This window comes from Pochonia chlamydosporia (genome assembly GCF_001653235.2).
Source record: "Pochonia chlamydosporia 170 chromosome Unknown PCv3seq00009, whole genome shotgun sequence".
Lineage (NCBI taxonomy): Eukaryota > Fungi > Ascomycota > Sordariomycetes > Hypocreales > Clavicipitaceae > Pochonia > Pochonia chlamydosporia.
The window spans coordinates 363677-389682 of record NW_019154044.1 but is presented as its reverse complement, the minus strand read 5'-3'; the positions used below and the strand labels follow the sequence as shown (position 1 = coordinate 389682).

At 48.9% G+C, this 26006-nt stretch overlaps 11 protein-coding genes across 11 annotated transcripts; 6 read left to right on the top strand and 5 right to left on the bottom strand.

Moving 5' to 3' along the window:
• Positions 1-69: 69 nt before the first annotated feature.
• On the top strand, positions 70-408 carry VFPPC_18226 (hypothetical protein; the record flags this gene model as incomplete). Its single annotated transcript, XM_022429872.1, has 1 exon — positions 70-408. The coding sequence occupies one exon, from the start codon at positions 70-72 to the stop codon at positions 406-408; it is 339 nt and encodes a 112-aa protein (XP_022285105.1).
• Positions 409-567: 159 nt separating this feature from the next.
• Positions 568-876, top strand: VFPPC_18225 (hypothetical protein; the record flags this gene model as incomplete). The annotated part of the gene is made up of 1 exon (XM_022429871.1): positions 568-876. The coding sequence occupies one exon, from the start codon at positions 568-570 to the stop codon at positions 874-876; it is 309 nt and encodes a 102-aa protein (XP_022285104.1).
• Positions 877-1949: 1073 nt separating this feature from the next.
• Positions 1950-2651, top strand: VFPPC_10667 (CHAP domain-containing protein; the record flags this gene model as incomplete). Its single annotated transcript, XM_018288993.1, has 1 exon — positions 1950-2651. The coding sequence occupies one exon, from the start codon at positions 1950-1952 to the stop codon at positions 2649-2651; it is 702 nt and encodes a 233-aa protein (XP_018138150.1).
• Positions 2652-3778: 1127 nt separating this feature from the next.
• On the bottom strand, positions 3779-4165 carry VFPPC_10666 (hypothetical protein; the record flags this gene model as incomplete). The annotated part of the gene is made up of 1 exon (XM_018288992.1): positions 3779-4165. One exon carries the CDS (start codon positions 4163-4165, stop codon positions 3779-3781), a length of 387 nt encoding a protein of 128 aa, XP_018138149.1.
• A 5130-nt stretch (positions 4166-9295) lies between these two features.
• Positions 9296-9946, top strand: VFPPC_10664 (hypothetical protein; the record flags this gene model as incomplete). The annotated part of the gene is made up of 1 exon (XM_018288991.1): positions 9296-9946. The coding sequence occupies one exon, from the start codon at positions 9296-9298 to the stop codon at positions 9944-9946; it is 651 nt and encodes a 216-aa protein (XP_018138148.1).
• Positions 9947-11290: 1344 nt separating this feature from the next.
• On the bottom strand, positions 11291-12576 carry VFPPC_10663 (lysozyme; the record flags this gene model as incomplete). Its single annotated transcript, XM_018288990.1, has 3 exons — positions 11291-12196; positions 12250-12389; positions 12450-12576. The coding sequence occupies 3 exons, from the start codon at positions 12574-12576 to the stop codon at positions 11291-11293; spliced, it is 1173 nt and encodes a 390-aa protein (XP_018138147.1).
• Positions 12577-14757: 2181 nt separating this feature from the next.
• Positions 14758-16704, bottom strand: VFPPC_14802 (glucose-methanol-choline (gmc) oxidoreductase; the record flags this gene model as incomplete). The annotated part of the gene is made up of 3 exons (XM_018292570.1): positions 14758-14873; positions 14925-16331; positions 16386-16704. The coding sequence occupies 3 exons, from the start codon at positions 16702-16704 to the stop codon at positions 14758-14760; spliced, it is 1842 nt and encodes a 613-aa protein (XP_018138146.1).
• A 1555-nt stretch (positions 16705-18259) lies between these two features.
• On the top strand, positions 18260-19815 carry VFPPC_10662 (monocarboxylate permease-like protein; the record flags this gene model as incomplete). Its single annotated transcript, XM_018288989.1, has 2 exons — positions 18260-18791; positions 18866-19815. 2 exons carry the CDS (start codon positions 18260-18262, stop codon positions 19813-19815), a joined length of 1482 nt encoding a protein of 493 aa, XP_018138145.1.
• Positions 19816-20456: 641 nt separating this feature from the next.
• On the bottom strand, positions 20457-21578 carry VFPPC_10661 (hypothetical protein; the record flags this gene model as incomplete). The annotated part of the gene is made up of 1 exon (XM_018288988.1): positions 20457-21578. One exon carries the CDS (start codon positions 21576-21578, stop codon positions 20457-20459), a length of 1122 nt encoding a protein of 373 aa, XP_018138144.1.
• A 960-nt stretch (positions 21579-22538) lies between these two features.
• Positions 22539-22712, bottom strand: VFPPC_16783 (hypothetical protein; the record flags this gene model as incomplete). Its single annotated transcript, XM_018294536.1, has 1 exon — positions 22539-22712. One exon carries the CDS (start codon positions 22710-22712, stop codon positions 22539-22541), a length of 174 nt encoding a protein of 57 aa, XP_018138143.1.
• Positions 22713-23816: 1104 nt separating this feature from the next.
• VFPPC_10660 (hypothetical protein) lies at positions 23817-25398 on the top strand (the record flags this gene model as incomplete). The annotated part of the gene is made up of 2 exons (XM_018288987.1): positions 23817-25043; positions 25099-25398. 2 exons carry the CDS (start codon positions 23817-23819, stop codon positions 25396-25398), a joined length of 1527 nt encoding a protein of 508 aa, XP_018138142.1.
• Between the last annotated feature and the right edge of the window lie 608 nt (positions 25399-26006).

Here is a 26006-nt window from a genome sequence, read left to right as displayed (position 1 = left end):
CACAATTTCTTATTCGTTTTGCAGTCGTACAGTATTTCTACCACGTTGTGTGCGCATATATGGCAAAGCATGGCGACTGGCCAACCAAAAATATGGAAGACTTGGGAGCGATGCGTTACCATCTATGACGAGGTTGTCGTCAAAAGAGAGCTCCATGAACATGAGCTAATGCATAACCTATATGGCTACATCATGCGGCCCTTCTGGGCCAAGGAGAGACTGCAAAATGAGGCGGCAACGCTTCAACTCGTCGCCAGAGAGACCACAATCCCTGTGCCAGAGTGTCGACTCTACATCAAGGAAGAGGTCTTGTGTCTTGAGACAAAACGAATCACAAATGGAGTGCTTCTTGAGGAAATCAAGGGCCCGTCTCGACTTGCTGCAGTTGCAGACGTTCAAATCAGTTAGAAACCGTTATAATTCCGCAGCTTCGGTCGCTGCGTCGAAATTTCATCGGAAGCGTTGACTCTAGCCTTCCTGTATTTCCACCGCAACGGGTATACGAGCGTGACAGACGACACTGGGGAAGGATATCATCGGACTCTGACTGTTTTGTACTTTGCCACAATGATCTTGGCCCTCAGAACATCTTTGTCTGCCCGCAGAGTTTTCGGATCGTTGGTATCATCGATTGAGAGTTTGCAGGCTACTTTCCGCCTTATTTTGAGCTTCCCCTGTGGAGGGCCAGCGATTGGGCTGAAGAGCAAGAAATATACAATGAAGCTAATTTGCGTGAACTCGGATTTTTTGGGCTCAAGCCAGAGGACCTGGAAGACTTCAGTCTACCACCCCAGGAGCATAATGGTTAAGATGGGGCGGTCAACGCGTCGCGAGTGGAAATTGCCACAAGGTTTTTCGACGCAGCCACTGCGTTAAGCTTGGTAATTTTCCATTTGCCTCGGCTTGTACCGCCTCATTTCACAATGCCGTGATTCAGGAAGACTGAAGTTCTTCATTTAAGCACGGGGGGCATCGGGAAAAGTTCATGGTGCGGACTGTTCTAAGAAACAGCCCTAATAGCCAGGTTCTGTACGAATCATAACTTGTGACCAGGTTGGAGATCTAGTTACAGAACATACCATAGAGCAGAGCACCAATTTCTTCGGATTCAAAGGGTTGCCGTTGGGCGAGGGAGGACAAAGAGACAACTGACAAGATGATGCATCCGAGTTCCCGAATCGTTCATTAAGTGCAATAAACTAAACTGAATAAGTCACGTCGACACTACACCTTTTCGTAACGAAATTCCGCCAGTTGCCTTCATTTGTGCAGAAGAGTTGAAGCCGAATATTCCGGCCGACCTCAACATCGGCATCCGCAACTGACATTCAGCCCACGGCGAACTCCAACAAGTCAGGCGACAAATCCCTGCGTAACATCGCCTGTTGCCAAGAATGGAATATTTACCAGATTACACGACTATGATTGGTTCTTGGGCTCAACACGTTCCTGGCGGACTCGGTGTACTGACACCAAGATGCATTGCTGACGATCGATTTCCGTGTGCCGTTATGGTGTAGGAGCTGAAGATTAAAAATAGCCCTCAGCCGCTTCCGCCAACCTGCCATCCCAAACCCAAAGCAGACTTAGCCCCTGACTAGACGAGGCGACTTAGTCCCTTGTTGGGGTCCAGGTGCTTGCGGTCTTATTTCCGACTATTTCTGATTGCGGCGCGGGTATGCGTCGATCCCATTTCGGCTTGCACTGCGGCATGGTGAAGGATGAGAAGCGACAAGGGTGATGGACAAGGCGGGCAAATTAGCATAACGTCTTACCAGAGGAATAAAGTAAAACTTCAGAAAGGGAGTAAAGGCATCAATATATAAACAACATCGTGTCTCACCGTATCTCGTGTTTCTCAGCATCTTCAACCTCACTCTCCAAGCTTAGATTTTCCTTTTTGTCTTACATAATCTTTTCATACAATTTTCATTACTTCCTTTTCCATCATGAAGTTCGTCACTATCAGCGCTCTTGCCATCTCCTTGGGAAGCTCCCTCGTGGCAGCTTACCCCGTTACGGCCGAAACTCTCAACTGCCGTGCCTCTCCTGATACCAGCTCGGCCATCAAGAAGACATACAAGAAGGGCAACGATGTCACAATCACCTGCCAGACAGAGGGTCCCTCCATCAACGGCAACACCATCTGGGACAAGACCTCCGATGGCTGCTACGTCGCCGACTACTACGTCAAGACCGGCTCCTCCAGCTACGTCAAGGACCAGTGCGGCGGTTCCAAGCCTCCCTCTGGCAAGATCCCCGGACCGATGAAGGACGACTACCCCTATAAGCACCAGTGCGGTCCTGTCGACAAGTGGAAGTACTTCAAGTGCCAGTGCACCAGCTTCGTCGCCTGGCGCATCAACGATCGTCTTGGCATCAAGTTCACCAACCAGTACAAGGGAACGAACTGGGGTAACGCCAATACCTGGGACGAGGCTGCTCGCCGCACCAAGGTTCGCGTTGATAACAAGCCTGTGCCGGGCTGCATTGCTCAGTCTAACGGCGGTAAGGCCGGCCACGTCGCTTGGGTGACTAAGGTTTCGGGCGACAAGGTCACCATTGAGGAGTATAACTGGAATAAGGTGCAGGGTTATGGCACTCGCACTGTTCCTAAGGGCAACTTCAACTACATCCATGTCAAGGTGTAAGCGACAGCTGATTGCGAAGATGCCTGCTGCGGCTTGGTGTATATATTATATTGTACATACTACATAAAGTGTAAATAGGCGTGGGTTATAGATTGTAAAATTGCACAAAATTTACATTTGAGAATCATTAACCACGGTTATGTGTCTTATTTAATTTGACCTGCTTTTGGAATTCGCCACATGCTAGCCTATCGATGAGGAATCTAACACAAACGATGGAAATACCGGCCAAGTGTCAATAACACGGCGTTGCTGTGGTGCGCCCGTCTGCACGCCCCTGATAGCCAAGCAGTGTGATATTATGAGCTGGGAGCTAGATGGTGTATACGTACCCTTTGTGCGATTTCAGCTATCAAAATACCCTGGCAGGTTTCCGCGCGCGATTCCGTACGCGGTGACTCGTTGGACGTGTTGAAATATATGGTTACTGCTCCTTTCTACAGTGGAGGAAGTGTGATCATCAGTGTACGGTTTCGGACGCAGAGCCGTCTGTTGGAAGGATGTTATTGCTACTTCACAGTATAACTGTGCCTCATTGTGATGTCACGCGAGATAATGCCCTTGTTAGGAGCTGCTGAAGGACTTTTACCTCATATATCGGCCACATACTCTCAATGCTAAATACGTCAACAGTACCTAGATCTAGCGCTAGACTATTCGCACACACTAAATCTCTCCCTCTTTTTCTGTCTGTAGTGGCTGGCTTGGGCTTGTCTTCCATAAATCTAGTGGTTGTTGGGCCGTCGGAGAACACGTGGAATAGGGAGGAAAGCCCACGCGTGCCAATCCGTCCATATTGCGACGGTGTGTGGGTGTGCGTCTTTGACAGACTTTTGATGCGACACTGTATATTGAAAAGAGCGATTGGTGAAGCAACTAGAGTAATGGTGGCCAGACAAAGCTTCTGTGAGTTAACTATCGATGTGTTGAACATCGATATTGTACCTAACTGCGAATTACATGACCATCGTAACAATTTCTCGCCAGAATCTTCCAACACACCGCTGATCTAGAAACTGAGCTCAAAATAAAAGTGTCGAGGCCGATGCAAACCGCAAACGCCTAGTAATTTGAGGGCCGAACCGACTTAGCCATTTCGTTCACTCGGGAAATGCAATCGCGGAAGTTTATGGAGCGGGCTCCCGCGCATCCAGACATGCCTTGGGATCCTGCTCGCGCTGGCAGAACTTGACAGTTCCTAAGCATTCTTCGAATAGATCCCTGCAAAAATCATTGGGTTGTCGAAACGGGAGCTTCTGCGACGGAGTAGAGGTTCCCGACCCTGAAGCTGGACGCTGCCCTCCTGACTGTGGCTCCTGTTGAGCAGTACCAGGAGGAGGGCCAAAATTCTCGCCAAATTCTCCGATGCAAAGTGTTCCTTTCCCTTCAAGTCCGGGAAGTGCCTTTCCTCGAGCACACCCGCCGTTGTCATTCCCACCAGGGAACTGTACCCCCTGTGGGCGAGCAGCCACCAGGCTAACAAAGAGAGCGACCACGGCAGTTTGAGCCTTCATTGTCTGTAGGAATGAGAAGCGGTAATGAAAGTAGTTGTGCTTTAGCAAAATGTAAACTGGTTTCAGTTGTAATGATTGATTTTCTGTATGCGGATAGAGATTTATCGTCAGGATAGTAATGCACACAATTTAGCAGAAGACTTATTGCTTGGACTAAAGAGCTACTCGGGAGGAAGAAAAGAGCCCTTTATATAAAGCTGCCTGCAACTGGTATCTGATATCTTGGAGCACTCCTTACCGCACTCTGCGTGTCATAGCAGTCGATTTGTCAGGAAGAGAGTCATAACAGCTATCGTCGTCTTCCTTGTTGAGGTCATCGTGTCCCATTGACAATCCAATGTCGGCATTGCAATGTACGGGATGGTTCCATCTCATGCCAAGATATCGTACGAATCAGTCAAGCTGGCCTCCATAGCTACACTCTAATTGGCAGCTACGAGCGGATTTTCATGCATTGAGTCATGGGAGGTATTATGAAACCTGATCTGACCTATCTCTATTTAAATCGCATTTATGCAGCATCGTCTTAACTTGTTAGCATTATGGCCATAGGTTTCACCTTTTAATAACTCGCAAAATACCAGATACGTACCGGTCAGTTGTCTCAGGTGACGTTTGGAATACCGGTTCCTGTTGTAACGGGTACTATAGAAATAAAGTGTGCTGCTCTGCACTTAATGCGTCCTTTCGCCAAGGTTTCCAAAGCCTCTCAAGATTTGCAGAGGTTCCATTAAGCCGTCAGGTTCTACAGGCCAACCAGTATAATAAATGTGTCTCAGTCCGAGAAACGTGTCCTCCACGTCTTAATAGTAACTTGTTGCTGGACAGGCTTATTTTGTGAACAAATGATCTTATAGTAGACTGGTAACAAGGACTAAAGCTATGCTAGATAGTCCGCAAGCAGGGACGCATAGGTGATATACCGGTAAATCTTAAGGCATAATGTTTATGGTGTTAATATGTGTGACTAAATAGAATTAGGCCTTTTAAACTCTAATGCACTAAGCTTTCTGAAAAGGTTAATAGGCTTACATGTTATAGTTTTATTATAAAAGCGCAAGCGCTAAGGGTGAAGGTATTAGTGTAAAAGTAGTCTGCTAATAAGAGTTACTGGAAGCAATTAATATGCCTCCGGACAAACCGACCAGAGAGCTAGTTAGCCCGAGACAAATAAGTCGGGTCCTAATTGTTCGTTATACTAATAATAGTTAGGAAATTAGACTTACAAGCCCTTTCTTAACTTCTTTGAACGGCAGTTAAATATACTATCACTTCTACACCAGCCCATAAACAAGAGTCAAGACGCAGCTCAGACACAAGTACCAGGTCTAACAGATCTCGACATGGCCAACGATTCTGTAGATTCCCGTTGAGCCAACCTGTATTCTGTGCCGCAAATTTCAAGCCACTCAGACGAAATGGCACTCGAACGGACAGGTCAGACTATGACTCTGACTTCTAAAGCCCGATAACAAACTTTGTTTTTCTCGTTAGCTTGAAACTCGAGGCGTGACTCAGCCGATTAATCATTATTCAGACAACCATAGCTACCATGCTAATGCTGCATCCAAGGTCCTCCCGAGTCATTATGCGACAACGGCAATCTCGATCGATCACGCCGCAGCCCCAGAGGGAAGGCGGACAGAGTGCTGCTCAGTTTACTTCCCATAGATGAAGTGTACCAATAGTATTTGATATGTCACACGGGGCGACGAGACGGCTTGGTATCCAATCAAAGGTGAATGGAACGCCTCTCAAACATGTGTGCCAGCCTATTGGCTTTCCGTGCTTTTTCGTCAAAGTCTCCCGCGGTCTCGACTCTTCGCCATTAATATTCCGCAACACTAAGGATGTGCCGCCAAAATATGAATGAGAGCAAGCCACGTACGCAACGCTGACAGACGACCACTGATTGCTACAGTATCGGTGATATTTCTGTACATGGTGACCTAGTTGGATGCGGAGGACGGCCCGACTTAGCCACAAGAAGCCTCTTTCTTCTGTTAGTTGGTTGAACATGTAAACAACTGTCTGCGAGCATAAAGCGGCGTACTCTTGACTCGGCGAGAAAAATAACATGCTGGTCTATTCATTGTCGGGGAGCAGGTATCAGACTTCAGGCAAGCAAAACCTAAGAGCACAGCGAGCGTCGCTATCCACGGACTGCCGTACAAGTCCTGCTGCCCCAAAGGGGGAAAGTCATTATATCGTATATGAATGTCACGCTGCTCCGAATACCCACCCTTGACATTCGATTGTGAAAATTTGGGCGGTATTGCCGGACCCTACTCCGTCCTCTCTCCACCACGACCAGTTCACGTCGTCGATATGAATCACCCAGAGCGCCAAGGCGTTCCTGCCGCGTACTGGGTTGCGGGCGCAGGCTTACTTCTGAGTGTTCTCTGTCTTTGCCAGCGACTGTACACTAAATTGTCCTTGTCAGCAAGTTCGAGTTAGGCGATGGTATGTTTCACTATTTGACTCCCTTTGCTTCCGCTGAGACTTTGCGATAGTGTTTCTTGTTCTTGCTTTTGTGAGTAAGATCTTATGACTTCTGATGTCGACATCAGGAGGACTCTATACTTACAGTCAATAATGTGACTGGACAGGCTTTTATTGCTGTTGCTATTCGTAAGTTTAAACAAACAACACCCAAACCTATAGTTCTAGCTGCATTGATTGACAAGTATACCATAGACATGTTTGTCCAAAATGTTGCTGGAATTCACATCCAGGAATTGTCGACTGAAAAGTTCAATTTGTATTTACTGGTACGCTGTCAAGCACTTGACGCAGCAAAATTGCACAGCTCCACTCGTTGGTACATCAACGGGAGCACGAATGCTGACCTTGGTTGCAGGATGTATATATCATGTGTCCTCTCTTTTTCACCTGTTGCGGATGTGGTAAAATATCTCTTTTGATATTCTATTTGCGCTTATCACCACAACTATGGTTTAAAAGTGCAATCTGGATAACTCTTTTTTTCGTCATCGGTTCCACTACAGGCATAGTCGTCGCTCTCATTTTTGCCTGTCAGTGCTAGGCAAGTAGCAAGAGGCTTGCCGTGATATACACATCTGAGCTTATACTTTTGTCCGAAAAAACTACAGGCAGAGTAGTTTAAACGTGTCCACTTCACGTCGACATACTCCAGCAATAGGCCCTTAAGATGTACCGTACAACAACATGGACTGTTGAACTCCTGGAGGGCGCTCTGCCTTGCATTCGGTTACGTCTGATCAAGCTGTCAGACTAGGTACAATCCTAACATTAGCTAGTTGGACCTTATACATCTGGCAGAAACAAGCCGGAGAAACTGCTACTGCAGAACTTGTTGGCATTGCGTTCTGAGGCTCAGGGAGGAGAGCAAGTGCCGCGTGTAGATGCTAACAGCCACGTCACTTGAGTATTTCGCAAATACGCCAAGGTGAGTGACAAAATTTTCGGAGGCTTCTTCAACGTAACACTAATAATTCGTGATGCACATTGTCAATTGAATTTCCTTATCCTCACGTCTGACTTCCCGACCCCGAGCAGACTCATTCGCGGGCTAGCTCTCCATTCAGGCTTGGGAGCACTAACCTTACACGATCATGTCCGGGACGCAAGAATGGCAGTGTAGAACTACCCTGCTGTCAAAAGTTAGACCAGACCTAGTTCTTTAACTAACCGTTACAATAGCCATCCGGATAATATCCAGGCGGTACCACGTCTCACCGGCAATATGGCAAGGAGCTTACTCCACCTTCGTCTGACACGAAGGAGGTGCAAGATCTGATCACAAACACGCAAGTTTTGCTAGGGAACTGACAACGAAAACATTTTATTGATTTGACAGTTGTAAAACGTTGCTAGCACTGCTTACTCGACCCGCCATTCAAATGGAATATCTGGTGGCAAACGGCCCCTCCTCGGTGCAACTATTATTGATCATGTTGGCTACGAACTTGTCACTACCTCGATATGGCAATAGATGTGTGAAACTTGCAGCTACGTCATGTGCTTATTTGTGTTCATGTTCACGGTGAGACTGAAGCCGAGTTCCAATAGCTCGTGGGGGTCAGCATAGAATGAGACTTGCCAACCTGCGCATCAATCAAGACATGACCAACTTGTCGGAAAGTCGTCTATTATATATAAAATTACTAGATCATCTTCCGCCATATAGGAGAGAAGAAAAGCACCAAACAAAAACTCCATGTCATAAATCTTATCCCAGTATAGCATATCGGCATTTGGCGTGCAACGGTCCCCGGACAGGGAACCTGAATTCAACAAGAAGTGTCGCAATTCCCACTTTAAACCTGTGAAAGGAACGTGTTCGGAAATAGCGCTCGCCTTCATTCTTCTGTTAAAGGTCTTAGATGTGAGACATCAACACAATAACACCGATTGGTATTATCACACGGTTGGCTCGTTGACAACAAGCTCTGGAATTCAGTTTAGTCCCAGTTGGTTTCACCACAAGTGGCGCTAACCATTCTCCCGCTTGAATGTTCTGCAGATCCAAAGACACCATACCATTTCGGGACCAAAGTAAATTACACCGACTTATGCCAGCCAAGATACGAGCAGACTTGACTGGGTAGCCTTGTAGTTTCGTATCCAGATTCCATTTGGTCCATGATCATCTCGCAGTCATACGATCCAGTGACATCAGAGCACCACTCTCGTATGGATTCTTGTCCACTCGCAAGGCTGGAGATCAATCTGAGTTGGGACTTGGCAGTAAAAAGAAAGATATAGGGGAGAGATTTTCGGAAATTAGACGCAAGATCTGACCAGGTACAGGGCGCTGCGAACTTTACATCTGGCGAAAGATCTTTATTTGGATGCAGGTCAGGTCACGAACCCGCTTGCAGTTTCGTATCGAGATTCTTTTAACCCCATTAGCGTAAGAATATAGTGGATCGGCCAACCAAGACAAAATACTATCTTGACAATAGTTCAGCAAGATCAACAAGGCCTGCATTCCAAACCTGGGTGCCCTGTTGACGGCCCCGGGTTGTCCTTCGAGTATATTAACCCGGCGACGACCCGACACCTCTCGCTTGAGTTCCCAAACAAACCACATTCGCTTCTTGAACGCATTCACTCGTTTCCAGAATCACTCCCAACAAACTCAAAATGAAGGCTTCATTCATCGCAACCCTCGTCGGCGCCGCCTTCGTGGCCGCTGAGTGCCCAGCTCCCGGCGCAACCGACAGCCAGGGTCGATACAGCTGCAACCCAGCTCATCAATACCCCAATGGTCAGACCTGTGGCTCAATCGAAGGCTGCTACTACCTTCTCGGTCCTGATGGCAAGCCCGTGAACAACAAGCCTGTCTCTTCTGCCATGCCTACCCAGACTGGTGCGGCTTGCCCTCCCGCTGGCTCCAACGACAGCCAGGGCCGATACAGCTGCAACCCAGCTCACCAGTATCCCAATGGTCAGACCTGCAAGGTCATCGAGGGCTGCTACTTGCTCTGCGATGCCAACGGCGTGCCTATCAAGAACACCACCCCTACTGGCACTGCTCAGCCTACTCAGACTCCTGTCTGCCCTCCCGCGGGTCAGACTGATAAGCAGGGTCGATATAGCTGCAACCCTGCTCATCAGTACCCCAACGGTCAGACTTGCACCCTGGTGGATGGCTGCTACTACCTCAGCTCTGGTGGTAAGCCTATCAACAACAACGGTACTACTACTGCTCCTCCCCCGGTTGTTACGGCCGGTGCCTCTTCTCTCCAGGCCGCTGGCGCCCTGGTCATGGCTGCATTTGGTTTCCTTTTGTAAGAGATCTTGAGTGGATATGCATTGGCTGGTATGTTGAATTTCGAGGAACGATGTAGAGTTAGGGAAATTCGTTGGTATGCTATGTTTTTCATCTTGTAAACGTAGATGCAATTAGGTCATTGCCTTCATAGTAATAATATTAGTTAGAAGCTGAGCTAACTCACCTCGATGATGTTTCTTACGATATAGACATTTGCGTGATTTACATTGTGATTAATTGTCTAACTAACTGGCTGCTCGTGGTGACGACCTGGTTGTTAAGTAGAGTTGGTGGCTATTTTGTGATGCCCGTAGTGGCAACAACAATACTATCACGAGAATGATAAATATCTAAGACGATAATTTTTACGTTCTCTGCGTAAGGTTGACGCTTTTGTCTAATTCGCAGCCAGTACTATGCGTCAGTTGGCCAACGTCCTTTCTTCAGTATGATGTAACCACCCGACAAGAACAAGATTCGGTCTTTCCTATTAGGCTTGTTGGATAACCTGCAAATCGCTACACTATGGATACCAGTCGAATTAGTTTTATTTCTGCGATGCCATTTTATACGGAGTATTTGAATTAAAGACCTTGAACGATCCGGCAGGTTGGTCAAATTTTTTACACAACATCTAGTCTAGGTTAGGCGGACTTCAGCCAGTACAAGGTGATGGCAACAATGATTAAATTTGTCCCCAAGTTCGTAATAAGTGTGAATTATTTGTCCACGTGTAAATTGGGCTCGTCATAGGCTTAATATTTTCGTAAAGAACACAAGTACAGAAATTGGGCTGTTCAGGTTTACACTCTCACAACTCCCGTTTAGAGATCACTCAACCAAAGCACAAATGTTCGGCAGTTAAAACTACCATGCAGGGCATCAATGTGCTTTCTCCGGCAATAGCCCATAAAGTCAGACGGAACACGTACGCTTGGCTTCTCATACTTAATATCGAGTTTACCACCAAGTTACATTGGCATTCAAGTCTCGCGGGTGCAGACCACCGCTGGATTCTTTCAATACCGCCCATAAACTGGTAACGCTCCGGAGTTTCATGAGTTTTTGCAACACAATATCTACATCACATAATATATCAGTGGCTCTCCTGCAGTGGTATTCGTCAAACTACTCCTCGCCTATTTTCTACATCTAGCAAATCACACATGGAACCAATAGTATGCCGAAGTGAAGATGAAGAAAAATGTGTACATTAGTAACCAGCTAGACCTAGTATACCAAAGCCAAGAAGAATATATCACTCTGAAGAAAACCTCCGTTACAACACCATTTTCCAAAATAGAAACGTCTCGGTTCATCTATCCATCCATATCTTCCACATTACTCAACCTAACACATGCCACTTACAAAAACAAGGCAGCGACAGCACCGAGAACCACGACAGCGCTGACGCCAGTCTTGGCGCCAGAGCTGACGGGAGGAGGGCTCGTAGGAGCGGGTTGAGTGCAGTTGCCGTTGCAAGTCTGCGAGGGGGAAGTCCAGGTGTTGGTGTTGGAGGGCAGAGAGCCAGTGCCGGTAGGAACAGTGGGAACAGGCACAACAGTCTCGGTAGGCTGGCCGGTGGGAACCTCAGTAGGAACTTCGGTCTCGGTGACGGGGCAGATGGTCGTATACAGAGGGATAGTCTTGGTGGTGGTGTGAGGGCGAGCAGGGCAGTCAGTCACGGTAGAAGCACACTGCGTGACGGTGTGAATCTCAGTCGTGTACACAACAGAGGTAGTCCAAGCAGTCGAGGAAGTAGGTGCAACGGAAGTAGAGTTGCCCCAGCCGGTGGTGCTCTTGGCGGTAGACAGAGTAGTAGGAGCGGAAGTAACCTTGGTGTGGGAGTGGCTGTGAGACTTGGTGTGCTTGGTGTGGTGAGAGTGAGTAGATGTCTCCTTAGTCTTGGTAGGCTTGGCCGAAGAGTGTGTAGAGTGGTGAGTAGGAGGAGCGGGCTTGGAGGTGTGAGATGGTGGGTTCACACAAGCGGGAAGCGCAGGATCGTTGGTAGGAGTCTTGAAGAGGGCCACTTCTTCATTGCGGCGGCGAGTGAGGCCGGGAAGAACCTTTCCACCCGCCTTGTTCCACTTGGGAAGCTCTTGGGCGGCGACAGTGTTGGGGTTCTCGCCAGCGTTGAGACGTTTGATGAGCTGGGAAGACTTGACGTTGCCGCAGCCAACGTTGAAAGCCCAGCTGACGAGTGCGCCGTACTGGTTGGCATTGAGGACAACTTTGTCGTTGGTGTCCTGGTAGACGCAGTTCTCGGCAACCTGGGTATTGTCAGTCAAGGTAACTACCAACAAGGGAAAGGGTAAGCACTTACCGACATGTCGTCGCTCAGAAGCTTCAGGCCATCGGCCTTGGATAGAGGAGGGAAGGGGTACTTGACCTCGGCGCATCTGGGCTTCTTGCAGAGATGTCCGTAGCCAAGGGTCTCGAGGTGCTGTGGGCCAGGGTCGTTGTCTAAGTCATGATTAGAAACACCGAACAGAGGCTCATAGGCTCTGAGACAAGTTTACTTACAGACGTGATCCTTCCATCCCTCAAAGCCCGAGATGAACTTGACGGTAGCTTCATTAGCCTTGGGAGCAGTGCAAGCCTGGACACTGGCAGAGGCTCCGAGGAGCAAAATAGTAGATCCCTTGACCATTTTGCGGAAATTAAGAATATTCAATAAAAGAATGTGAGAATAACGTCAAACTAAAGAGTGTTTGATATCCAAATGAGCGTGAGTGGCGACAAATGAGTGTGTCCAAACAAAACTAAAGAAATCGTAACAAGGAAACAGTTTGGTTGTTAAAGGAAGGATCAACTACAATGCTGGGCAAGCCACCCTTCGTCTTATATCCAACTCAGAGAGCCTCATATTTCCAGAGACTCTCATCAAGACCCCCACAACAATGAGCCGAAAATACTTTTTGCCTGTCCATCACCTCATTCAGCTGGAAGCATGGGAAATGAGCAAGGTGAGCCGGCCGGCCTGTTGCGGACAAATTATGCGCCTTCTTACATTCAAACCGGGGCGCCGAAGTCCAAATTGAGGCTGTCTATAGGTCATATTTGGTAAACCCCTGGTAAATCCATCATTGTACAGTCGCTGAGTTTGTCAGTTCTTGTCCTCCCACCCACTCGAGTAACACCCATGTATTTTGCGATTCATAACCGTTATGGTGGGGGCTTTCTCTCAGTCTCTGTAAATGCTTATCCTTTATGGGAATAGCCTCCAGCTTTCAGTACCAAACACAAGGCTGAATTGGACCATGGGGCGGCATGACTTGAAGTAAGATCGGCATTTGTGGTTCCTGAATCTGCAGGACGTTATGGTCCAGGGGTCTCAACACTGATAGGTGGCTGTTTCGAAACCACGCCTATTTTGGAAGTCCAACTTTAGAATTGCCGTTATTTGGAGCCTGCGCCTCGGGTATGATACGACAGAAGACCCTATGCCACTGTTGTGCTGTTAGATTAGGTTGCACATAAGTAGCATTATAGTAATCAGTAAGACTGCAAGGCACACATTGCTCTAAATAGATACAAAATGTCAAACCCATACACCGGGGTCAGCCACCCCGTCGACTTGATACTGGCTTGGGTGACCAGGTCGACATGAGCCGCAACAATTGGCTATTCCAGAAGCTGTTCCTGCATTAGTCAGGGCACGAAAACCATCGCAGACTCTGTAATGGGTTGACCCCTCTGTGGCGCAAAGTGTAGCCTTATTCTCGCAGGCCACTGCCGATCCATTCAGACCCAAATTAGGTTTCCCTTTGAACTGACAGGGGCTTGGCAACCGTCGGACCAGTATCTGTAGAACAATGAGTGGGCATTTGTCAACACTTGCAAGTTCTCCATTCATCAACAATGTAAATTGTATTAGCTGAATGGAGACTTGGAGGGTGTTGCGGTTTCTGCAATGCAGCTGAGGAGCACATATTCTGATGAAGAGGGGATGGTCAGAGAGGTTAATTAAACTAACCAAAGCACGTTGCAGATCTATCCTAATTGATACAGCCATAAGGCTTCGGCGTGAATACCCAAACCGATTTGGGGTGACATGCCGTGAGATGAGTCGGAAAGTGGTCGACAAGCCAACTTGCCAAAACACCATCTTCTCACTGAAACTCGCTAATCTATAATGGCCAACCGGTGTCTCTGTGAATACTATGATACGCAAACTGTATCAATTCGACTTTAAGTCCCATATGAAGACAGCCTTCCCCTCCGTATACTTACATCCTATCCCTTGCATGGCACAAAAACCTCATTTCCAACCCAACTGCCGGTTAAACGGCTCAATTTGATTACATTACACACCAACCGACCTCTTTTAGTCTTCTCTCACGCACGGACAGGGATAGTTGTCTAGCTTGGTAGAAGATCATCAACGGGAGGAACACCTTGAGTCGTGATACTCCGCGAACGGCTGAGTTCTCATCGTATCTCGTACTGGAGGCCCAACTAGGCTGAATCGCTGGTCTAATTACTGTAAAAGAACACAACTCCGAATTAACAAAGAAGTAGGCCAAGTACAGCAAATGTCCGAAGTTGGTCAACGGCATTCGCCGCCGGCCATCCCGCTGTGCTGCGTTAGGTTTCCATCATGAACATGACAAAAGGCATTTGGGTCCCTAAAGTTCCTGGTAAATCGGCAGTCAACAATAAGGGCTATTCAAAATGCATGCTCACTGCTAGATGCCATGTATACATCCTAGTTCCACCAGGCCAACTTCAAACACCCCCAACACTAGACTGTATTCTGATCCAACAACTCCAGCACATCTCTTCTCATAAACAGACGTCGCTCAAACAAATATACCCGCCCTAATTCCACTTACGCAGAAATCGAGAGTCCCAGTTCCTTACCAATAATCCAAGCAGCCTTCTCGCCAACAATCAGCGCCGTATTGTTCGTGTTTGCACCCACATTCTCAGGGCAAATAGACAGATCTACGACAAGTCAGTACTTCACCAAGGACAATAATCGCGCAATGTACTCACCGGCCAGTTTGAGCCCCTCAGTTCCATAAACATTCAAGTCCTTATCCACCACGCCCTTATTTTCCCTAGGCGCCATCTTGCATGTTCCCAAAGAATGCCACGTCGTGTTCATGTTTTCTCGGATCCAGTCCTCGATTGCAGCATCATCCTCCGCATCATACTCAATTGGATTCAGCCTACGTCTGTCTTCCAGTGATGTGAACCGTCCGTCAGCAGCGCGCTTGTCCGAAAGAGCGGCTTTGCTGCCCTCCCGAAACTTGGGATGGCCAACGGTAATCTCGCCGTCGTAGCAGTTTGTGCGGCGGAAGATCTCACGCTGCTTCTTGTACGCCCATAGGAGCTTTTTCACATCGGCGGGGTGGGATAGGAATCCTGTATTGAATGAAGGGGGTGCCATTGGGTCTTTGGACGTGATGTGAATGTCACCACGGGAGTACGGATACGCAGTATAGCAACCCATTGTGATGCATTGGCATGGTCCTCCGACTTCTTTGATGATGGTCGCAGGGTCAGTGAGAGAGAAGTTTACCACTGCAAGGAGCATCAGCGGTCGGTCTGTCTGGTTTTTGAAGTCACGGTCCCAGAGCTCCTTGAATTCGGGCCCAAGCTGCGCAACTTCTTCCTCGGTGGGACGTATCTTGGCTGCCAAGTCGATGCCGTTCCAACCCATGAGGGGATTCTTTTCCTTCAGGGCATCTGCGAAGTCTAGGCGGCCGCCAAGGAGTGCATCGAGAGTCTGATCAGGCGGCAGGCTCGTCTTGTAGGGATATCCGATGAGATGGTGATCTTGGTACTCCTCGCCGACGCCAGGCAAGTCCGACACGACCGGGATATCCAGCTTGTTCAGGACTTCAGCGCTGCCCACACCCGATCGCTCCAGAATCTGGGGTGTTCCCAGGGCACCGGCCGATACGACCACCAGCTTAGCCTTGACAGTAGAGGTCTTACTCTCCTCGCCTGTGATAGGGGCCGTGGCTCGGTACTCGATACCAACGGCGCGCTTTCCCTCGAAAATGACACGAGTTACGGTGCTGTCAACCAGGAGGTGCAGATTGGGAGCTTTACCAGATGCCATGAGTGGGTGGACATATCTATGCGCCGTATCTTGACGGGTACCACGGGGGCAGATATACCGCAACCATCGGGAGATGCCATTGGAAGACTTGAAGTCTTGCAAATCGACAATCTCTTTCTCGCCGGTGGCCTTGGCGCCTTCTATGATATCGTCCTGGGTGCTTGCGCATCCATAGGTACCGGTTGAGACATTGATAGGGCCATTATAGCCGTGAAGGTCCTTGTTCACACCCGGTGTGTCATTGTGGTACGTCTCGAGCTTCCTGGCAAACTGCAGCAAAGTCTTTGAATCCCAGCCCTCAGTTTTCCAGGAATCATAGTCGCATCCCTGAGCTGTAGCAATTTGTTAGTCACGCCGTCAAGATATTTCCCAGTGGTTTGCCTAACCTCTAGTATACATCATAAAGTTGATGGATGAGCCGCCACCGAGAATACCACCAGCCGGGACAATCGCCTCTCGACCATTCAGCGCCTCCTCCTTGTTGGACTTGTAGAACAGTGCCGTCTTGGAGCCTGGCTGCAGGTGCGACGGGTAAATGGCTGGCGTGACAATTGTTGGATTGTTCAAGTTATTCGGGCCTTGCTCAACCACCAAGACTGACAAATTCGGATCCGCTTCCGCCAAACGACCGGCGATAATACATGCTGCTGTCCCACCCCCAGCAAGAATAACATCGTACTCCTTTCCTGGCTCAAAGGTACTCATGATGGCAGGACTGGGTTGTCGGGGAAGAGGTGTCTGGTCACAAGTTTTCTGGGATCTTTGTCTGTAAATCACAATGGGACTGTCGCAAAGCAGAAATTCAGGGTCCTACAAAGCTTATTCCATCCGGACCACCACCAGATTTATCGATTTCCCTTCCATCTGCCCATTTTGACATTTGCGGGGTAATAAGGCTGTGCCATCAATATCCTTGGTGGCTGCATCTCGCCAGATCATCCCATGCAAGAGGGTCCCATCATTGCCCGTAGGAGTTTGGGATAACGCCGCGGCTCCGCGCGGCACCGCTGATGTACCGCCTTGGTTCCAACCAGTGGCAGAAGATGTGTTTTGTTTGTGGTGTAGCAGACTGAACCGTCGAACCACCGGTGTGAGTTGTTGGCTGATGCTGCATTCTCTAGTCGCTGAAGTAAGCCGCCACTGAAGAGCTCAGTAAGCCATGATCGCCTCCCGGGTTGCGGTTTCGGGTGCTCGGCATTGATTTAGATTTGTTCTTGCATATTTGCCTTGGTCTGACCCGTCAGGGACTCCGTACCATCGCCGCGAAACGGGATCTGCCGAGTTCTTGTGCCATCCCTTGAGATTCATGCCAATCTCATCCTATGCAAAGTACAAACAATGGAAAGCCGCGGGGTCTCGCTAATAAGTAGCCCCTGCCGATAGGTCGTACAAGTTAACCCATATCATCGGGGAATGTGTCCGGTTCGAGAGCTGGCTGTCATCATGGGGCTTACTGATGCGGAGAATGCCAAAACGAGCCCTAGCTCTGTTGAAGAACGATGTTAATGCATTGCGGTGTCTGCTCGTAACATACTAACCCGCAACAAGCGGCTCAAGGGGACTGAGTTTGTTCATTCTGCGGGGGTGGCTGGCCAAAAAGCTGATGACAGCTAGCCACGTTAGGGCATAAGACTAAGGGTTCATAGTTAAAAGCTCAGTTTTGCCGCTGTGAAGGACGCGAACTGTGCCCTGAGTCCCGAAGCACTGCAATTTTCCAGGGCATGCCAACTGAGCCAAAGCGAAGATACCAATAGCGCTGCTAGGAATTAAACCTAATCTCCATTATAACCCAGAGGCTCGAGGGCCAATGACGATGGAGTTGAGTGCAACCCTATAAGCCAGTTAGTGACAGGTAACTCTTGGCAACCTTCGAGGGAAATATTGGCCATCAAGAACTGATGGCTCATCCGTAATTGGCGTTTGTTGTCATATAAGTGCATAATATATGCTTACCTGCTGCCCAGGGTGAGAACCATAGTTTCTAACTGGCTGAATCGTCGGAATCGACCGAATGCCCGGTGAAGACCGGGATAACCTCCCCACTTTATGTTGAAAATTTCGGTGAAGTTGAGGGGCTATTTTGGCTGAATGGGGATTGAAGTAAATAAAGTCAAGGAAAACATCAGCGATGCATCCTCGTTAAACTCAAAAGTTGATCCTGTTTGTCCCGACGCATTCACCACTCCACGTGCCACGACCACAAGTTGACCGTTCCGAAACAACCATCACCACCATCGACTAGAGCCAGTGAAGGGCTCACATGTCCATTGACCGAAACATTGCAGAGGACACCTGCGACAAAAACCGCTTCTGCTTCGACAATCATGGTTCCGAATCCGTGACGAGCTCACCTGCCGGTGGCCGCGATGGCCACCCAGGAATATCAACAAGTGACCAAGAGAAGCAGGTCAATGCCGACGGCAACGATCGCAATGCCTCGTTCGTATCTCCGCAGAGCCTTGATTCATCGCCGACAGAGTTCGAAGCCAGCCTCTCGTTTCCCGATGGCGGATTCCAGGCATGGCTAGTTGTGTTTGGTTCGTTTTGTGCACAGGGAGCTGTGTTTGGACTAATCAATACGGCTGCCGTCTTTGAGTCGTACTTCAAGGCGCACCAACTCAAAGACTACAACAACTCGCAGATTGGCTGGATATTCAGCCTCTACCTTTTTCTTGTCTTTTTTGTCGGCGTTCAGGTTGGACCTGTATTCGACCGACATGGAGCAAGGTTGCTGCTGGCTGGAGGGAGCTTTTGCGTCGTCACAAGCCTGATGCTCCTGAGTATCTCGAAGAGTGAGTCCTCCTCAAGCTCATATCATCGTTGAAGCACCTCTCTTCTGAGACACTACTAACATATCCCCGCACAGCGTATTACCAAATCATTCTGACTTACTCGGTTCTCGGCGGGTTGGGTGGCGCAATGATCAATGCTCCTGCATACGGAGCCATTGCGCACTTCTTTGATGTCCGTCGTGGACTTGCAACGGGAGTTGCCACAACAGCGGGCGGCGTAGGCGGAATTGTGTTTCCATTGCTTCTTCAATTCTTGCTGGGCGACAAGGGCGTAGGGTTCGGCTGGAGCTGTCGCATCATGGGCTTCATTCTCCTCGGACTCTGCACTCTTGCGAATCTCTTGATCCGCACGCGTCTGCCGCCTCTTGTCGTCGCAACTGAAGGACAGGTTAACAAAAAGAAAGGTTCCGTGTGGCCAGACTTTACCATTTTTCGGGACAAGAGATTTGCCTTGTCAGCGCTGGGCATCTTTTTCATGGAATTTGGACTCTTTGTGCCGCTGACATACATCGTATCATATGCGACGGCACATGGCTTGAGCACTTCTGACAGTTTCATGGTCCTGTCTCTCTTGAATGCGGGTTCAGTCTTTGGTCGATTTCTGCCAGGTCTCCTCGCAGACAAGATTGGGCGCTTCAACGTCATCATATTAACAATCATGCTTTGCGTTGCCACCGTTCTCGGGTTATGGCTGCCCTCTGGCTTTTCGAAAGCAACAATCATTGCCTTCTGCGTGACCTTCGGGTTCGCGAGTGGTAGCAACCTCGGACTTGTTCCTGTATGTCTGGGTCAGTTTTGTGCGCCGCAAGACTATGGACGCTACTATTCTACTGCTCAGATGCTTGCCAGTTTCGGGACTTTAACTAGTGTTCCAATCGGTGGCGCCTTGCTTGGTAATGGCGAGGGAAGCACAGACTGGTTGGGGCTTATCCTGTTCTCTGGCTTTTCGTATGCGGTAGCACTAGCTTGCTATACGTCTGCTCGGGTTCTTGCTGTTGGATGGCACCCAATGGCAAAGTTTTGACCGACTAGCCATAACCCTAATGCAAGCTCGGTGTGATGGCGATGGGTGAGCACTAGGAGCCATCACACACAGTTATGACGATGCTCGCAGAAGCCATGGCCTGTAGAACGGTTACTTCGACATACGGCTGCGAGTACGTCATAGTCAATACATTCCTTAAAATCCAACCCCATACGGTGTCTGAGAGCGATTGTGATTGTCTAGATTGGAGATCTGCCCTGTCGGTGCGTACAAGGCGCGGCTGATTTCTCCTACACTGCAAAATCCTGGAACAGATTTGTCACAACGAGCATGTCGAAGCTATAGCCCATAGTACGTAGCCCCAATACATACGTCGCCAACCGAGGTGGTGGTTGGGGTTACATTCATGTGTGCTGCTACTTTGATTGAAAGCCTCCTCTTCTGTGATACCATTACTGGATGACCCGATATGTCGTGAGACGTAACCGGTGAGATATTCTTCAGCTACGGGGTAACCGCGAGCTATTTCAGGAATTTGAAGAGCCGCCTCATCCGGATACTTGTCGGCCACCAACCACTTAACTAGTATCTGACAAAGAAAGAACCAATCGGCATTAATTCTATAAACTGATTGATCACGACGTCCCTACCTGGTGAAGTACACCAAGCCCTGATCCCTTTCACTCCTCCGGCTGAAGTGCCTTTCGCATCGCCTCCATCTTCGCCTCGTACTCATCCGCAGTAAGCTCCCTCACGACCGTAACATCACAACGCAAACCCCCGAACGTACGAGGCGCACCCCAACTCCGCTGTATAGTCTGTGGACCAACGATCAAAGCCCTGACGCCCTGGAAGAATGGGACATCTTCGGGTCGGCCCTCACCCCAGACCCAAGCACCAGCAGGGTGTGAGCTGGTAGACCAGTCGTACCCAGCTGCAGTCCAATTGTAGAATTGAAATGTCCCAGATACAGTATCGGTAGAGCGGCTTGGGACATTACCCCGGATAAAGTCGATTACATCCTTGGGGTTGCGCTCGCCAGGGATCCCTTGGTCAAGAAGTGCGTCAGCGGCGAGGGCGTGCAAGTCAAAGTTGGACACTACACCATCCATCTTTATCTCAAACCCTCGCTTTTCCATCGGGCAAAGAGCCAGCCATGGAGCATCGAGCTGTGCGCCTAGAAGGACATCGAGCCAGTGAGCTGGGGAGTCCACCAGCGATCGGGTTAACTGCCGCAGGCCCTCATCTTGTGTAGCCTTGACAAATAGCTCACGATCGCGAGAAAGGGCGGCGACTGTGGGCAAAGTCCACATCTGAAGCATAGCAAGTGCTGAGGCAGACCCGCGATCGTGCTTGAGGTGTGCTTGGAAGACACTATGTGTGACGCTGCGGCTGTCCACTTCCATCATGATGTCCTCTTCATCGGGCGGGTTCTCTTCCTCTTCTTCCTGGGATGCTAGGTCCTTGATGCACAAGTCTGCATACGCTCTGGCTGCTCGTAGCACAACAGGTATCTTGGCAAGCAACACTTCTGCCAGCGGCCGAGATGGAGCTCCATTCTCAATGAGAGCGCCGGCAGTCAGCGCAGCATATGCGACGCCGTCTGCATCCTCGAGTTTCCAAGTTGAAACACGTTCAACTAGTACATTGAGCGCAGCTGCAAGTTCATCGACGCTCGCCTGCGGCATTGCCTGGTGCAGTGCGACACGTTTTTGATGGACCTCTTTTGCATCATAGTCAACTCCACCAACGCTGTTTGCAAGCTCTTGCGCCAGTTGTGCGATGTCCGGGGCGTCTGCCATTATGGTGCTGTGTGAGTAAGTCTGAGGATAAGTGGTTAAGTTGTGAATCAACTCGTGCTTGACTTTGTCTTATGTCCGTGAATATGGTTCTGATGTCGACATAGGCAGATTCAGCTCGAACGATGTGGAGAGTCTCCCTCCACGACTGATATTATGATCTGCCAGGTAACACGTTAATGCCTGGTCAGCCACACACCAGGATGGTGCTCGTCGTATCTCGTTGAAAACAAAGGTTGTGAAAACAATCCTTCGGGTTACTTCGCGGTAAACTTGGCAAATCAGGAAAAATGTGACATAAATCTCTGCTCATGCACGCACATAACTCCTTCATTCCTATGCACATTCACTTGGGTTTCTCTGATTCTGTTATTCTTCAAAGTTATACCTTGCTTGGCGCTCACGATGAGCATCTCCAGTTTTCAGCCCCCAGCTCCAGGCATAATTATTCTCTTTGTGAGTCAGCCTCTGGCGCGCGAGGCAGATTGAGCCCTTCAGCTAACAGGCACCAGCCTTCAGCTGTAGTAATTCCTCAGCCAAGACAGAAATACCAGACCTATGACCAGCTTCACCAAGGCAAAAATGCCAGATAGCGCCGGGCAGGTTCACGACCAGAAAACATGAGAAGGACAAATTAAATCCGGTTGATGATCTTGTCTGCGTTCAATCAAGCGGCAGAGCAAACTGTAGCTCATACCATTTGACAGTATGAGTTGCAAAATCGCATTCCCAAGCCCAGATTTCAGTGTATGTCTAGGATAAGAGACGTATCACAAATTTGCAGCCCTTTGCCGGAACTGTTGCGACGCACTACTCCGTATAGCAGCAAGAACTTGCCGGCAGGACATCACACTTTGAAGGCTATTATTGGTGAAACCAACCTCATAAATCAACAGTTAGGTTCAACTTCGCAGACTAATGATTTCACATTTCTTAAACAAATAACGCAACTTCAATTCCAGATCATTTATAGGCACAATGGGAAGTCAATGCGCAAGTGCGCCTTCGACGAGAGAGTTTCCAGCAAGTTGACTTAACAAGCAAGTTGGCATGAGCGCCGTGGCTCAAGAGGAGCAACCATACACAACCCCAAGCTTGACGACTCAACATGGCCGTCAGAGAGCTCTGACATATCATAGCGTAATCATCAATGTAACGGTTATACTAGAATGTACTAGGTGTGCCAGCGCTCATGAACTCATCGAGCAGCCTCAATTTTTGGTAAAAGTATTGAGAACCCAAGACACAGACGCTGCGAAACTGACGCGCCAAGGCGGGGACGGAGGAATTCTTACGAATCTTGTCTCTGTCCTGGATTCTTTGCGCATTGACCGCCGAGTTGTGTTCAATTAAGGCGCCGCGATTGCGACCATTGCATCTGTTGGTCCTGTTGGTTGTTTGGTCAAGGTTGTTGGCCTCCTCACTTAAACTCGCCAATGGAACACAACCAGCACTGGGACAAACGGGATCACCGAGCTAAAGTCTGAAAACTGATACATGACGCCATCAATGTCTTGCCAGGTTCGAGTTACCAAATTGGCAGGAGATACAGCCATAAGCTGGGGAAGTGCAAGTGCAAGTTTCATGAAACGGTGGCTGGGAGCGGAATGAAGAGTCGAAAAGGAGGGTCACGCAGCATTCTCGTGCCCTTTTTGGATAATTCGTAAGCTTGGACGGCTCGGACCGGTGATAGCGAAGCCCTGTATGCATGTCAATTGCGTTTCATTGGCTTGTTGGTTGGATGGTTCGCCAGGATGGTCTCAGCCAGTTGACAAGGAAGGATCACAACCAACCAGTGTGATATCCCCAGGACCTGATTCAGCACTCCGAAGTCGTGGTATGCTTAACCCGTGTGTGTTCTACAGAGTATCTATCACTTTGGTTGTCTTATTTTGAGTAGTTTAGGCTCAAGACGTTTAAGTCGCCGGGGGCTGAAACTCCCAACTGCAGAGGTGAGTTTGCTCCTTCTTCAACAGCCCTCCACAGATCTCAGTGTGTCCCGTCATCTCAACTGCGCCCTCTTCGAACCTGCATGAGACAACAGGAGGGGATAACCAGGCCTTGTTGCAGGCCGGGCTGAGCTTGGCTGTGTAACACCGGCCTTTCCCCTCCATCCCCGGCGGCTAAAGAGTACTTATAAAGTAAGTGTGGTCGTTTCCAATGAGGTGGAAAGACCCAGAAACGGTCACCCGACTTTACTCTCTTTCTTTAACAAGAAAGATTCGTTGAAACCCTTATACAATGGCTACCCCAGATATGTCAGCACGAAGGGGTACACGTATTGAACATGGAGTGCCTACTCCGCCAAGCGATTCGGAGAACAAGGATTTCCTCATGGAGAGTACTCAGGATTCTCCAACTCCATCCAGTCGCCGCAAGTCTCGTTCAATCTCGGCGGGGAAGCAACAAACTGCGCAGCAGTCGTTGTCGCCAGAACCATCGGCCAAGCAAAGCCGAAGTTCTTCTACATCAAGGCAGTCCAATAATGACCCTGGTGATGAAAGCGGCCAGGCTAAAAGCACTCGTTCAAAACGTGGAGGGTCTTCCGTTGCCCCAAATACATCTTCAGAGCCTGTCACACCAAGTCGAACGCCGCCAAAAAAGTCACCACAGCGTTCACGCCCAGCGTCATCTCTCGGTACTCCATCTACTCCCGCTAAAGACGCCAAGCAGCAGTCTGCAAGCATCAACGCAGCACTGGCAAAGAAGATCAAAAAACCAGGGAAGAACACGAATGCAGGAATTAACTACATCCTGGAAGCCGACATTGATGGGAAAACTCTGATCAAGTTGGGCTTGACAGAGACAGATTGTGATAGTCGTATGAAGCAGATCGAAGCCAGATGTCGTCCAACAAGGATTCAAGTCGTAGATCCCGGGCAGTGGCAAATTCCGCACGTCAAGGCAGCGGAGAAGCTCATCCACGAGGAATTAAGACATCTCAATCACCGTTTTGTTTGCAAAGGATGTAGCTCTGAGCATCGAGAGTATTTCATTGTTGACATTGGCGTCGCGACAGAGGTTACTGAAAGATGGACGACATTTTGTGAGAGTGAACCTTGGTGTGAGGATGGTAGTCTTCATCCATTCTGGGAGCATCGCCTGAAGAATACGATGCGTACCGCAAGGTTACTGAAGGATCATGATCACAAGGCTCGTGGTAAGCTGTGGAAAGCTTTTGTCAGTGCCTCCAATTTGGACAGAACCATCTTCAACATCAGCTCCATCTCGAGCACAGTACGGGAACGATTTTGGCAGTGGTTTTCGCTGGTGCAGGCATTTTATACCTTCTTCAGGCTGCCCGGACAAGTTACACTCACGGTTCTATTGTCGTTGATGGCGATTATGATCATCGAGAGAGACTTTTGGGGGAAATTGGCACCGTCGAGCCGTGCGTTCAAGCAAACTGCTCCTGTGTCACGGTCGCCGTCCAAGAAATCACACGTCAATGAATCAGAAGTTCCCCCCGTAAGATATGAGTCATTGATCCTTCTCTTGCTGTGCCGTTCTAACCTCTTGATAGGGTGACGAGGTGGGTGAAGCCGAAGGCGTAAACACGTCCGAGGACGTGGAAACCCAAGACAGTGTTGAGATCAATAAGGCAGAGGTTGGCGAGGACAGTAAACACAAAGATATTGAGATAACAGTGATTGACGATGATTCAAACGATGAAGATGAACCAGTCGGAGCTATCTCAGGGGAGTTTGATCGTTTGGATGTTGACTCAGTGGACAAGGGCAGTCACAGCGATGGCGGCGTATCAGACTATGACGCTTCCATCATTGACACACCGACACATCCTGCCCGGAAAAGAAGGAAGTAGACTTGTACTGGATTTGATACCCAAGTGATTAGACTTCTTTAACTCTAATGTCGATATGTTGTTGCACCTACGTAGCCGTTTTGCACTCGCCGAAGCTACTTTTATGGTTAAGTTGCACGCGCAGACAAGACTGAGAGTTTGTTTCTCGGGAAATCGTAGGTGTGTGGGCTCAAAATCGCAACCAAATTTGCCATTTTCCTCTGGTTGGATCACGCAACTACATCAAGCAGCCTTCCTGGGCTGATCGGCATAAAAGTCTATGATGAGCTATTCTAGACGATCATCAAAAACCGTTGAGGTCTCCAGTACCATTGAGATCTTCTGAAGTTTTAGGCCCCATCGGTTGGGCTTCATATTCTGTTATGCAGATACTTCAACCGAAGCGGTCAATATCGCAAGTTGTTCAGTATTGAGGTACCTCTCACTATTCACCAAGACACCCCACCTCAATGTACTACAGTGGGAGGTCATAAGGTATTTGCTCACCCTGAGGAAACTAATTCTTACTCAGGTGGGCAAATATTTATAACTAGATACGGTATATCAGTTGGTGATGAGCTTGAAGCCAGTCTTTCTCTCATCAGGATAATTCACCATGGAGAAAACGG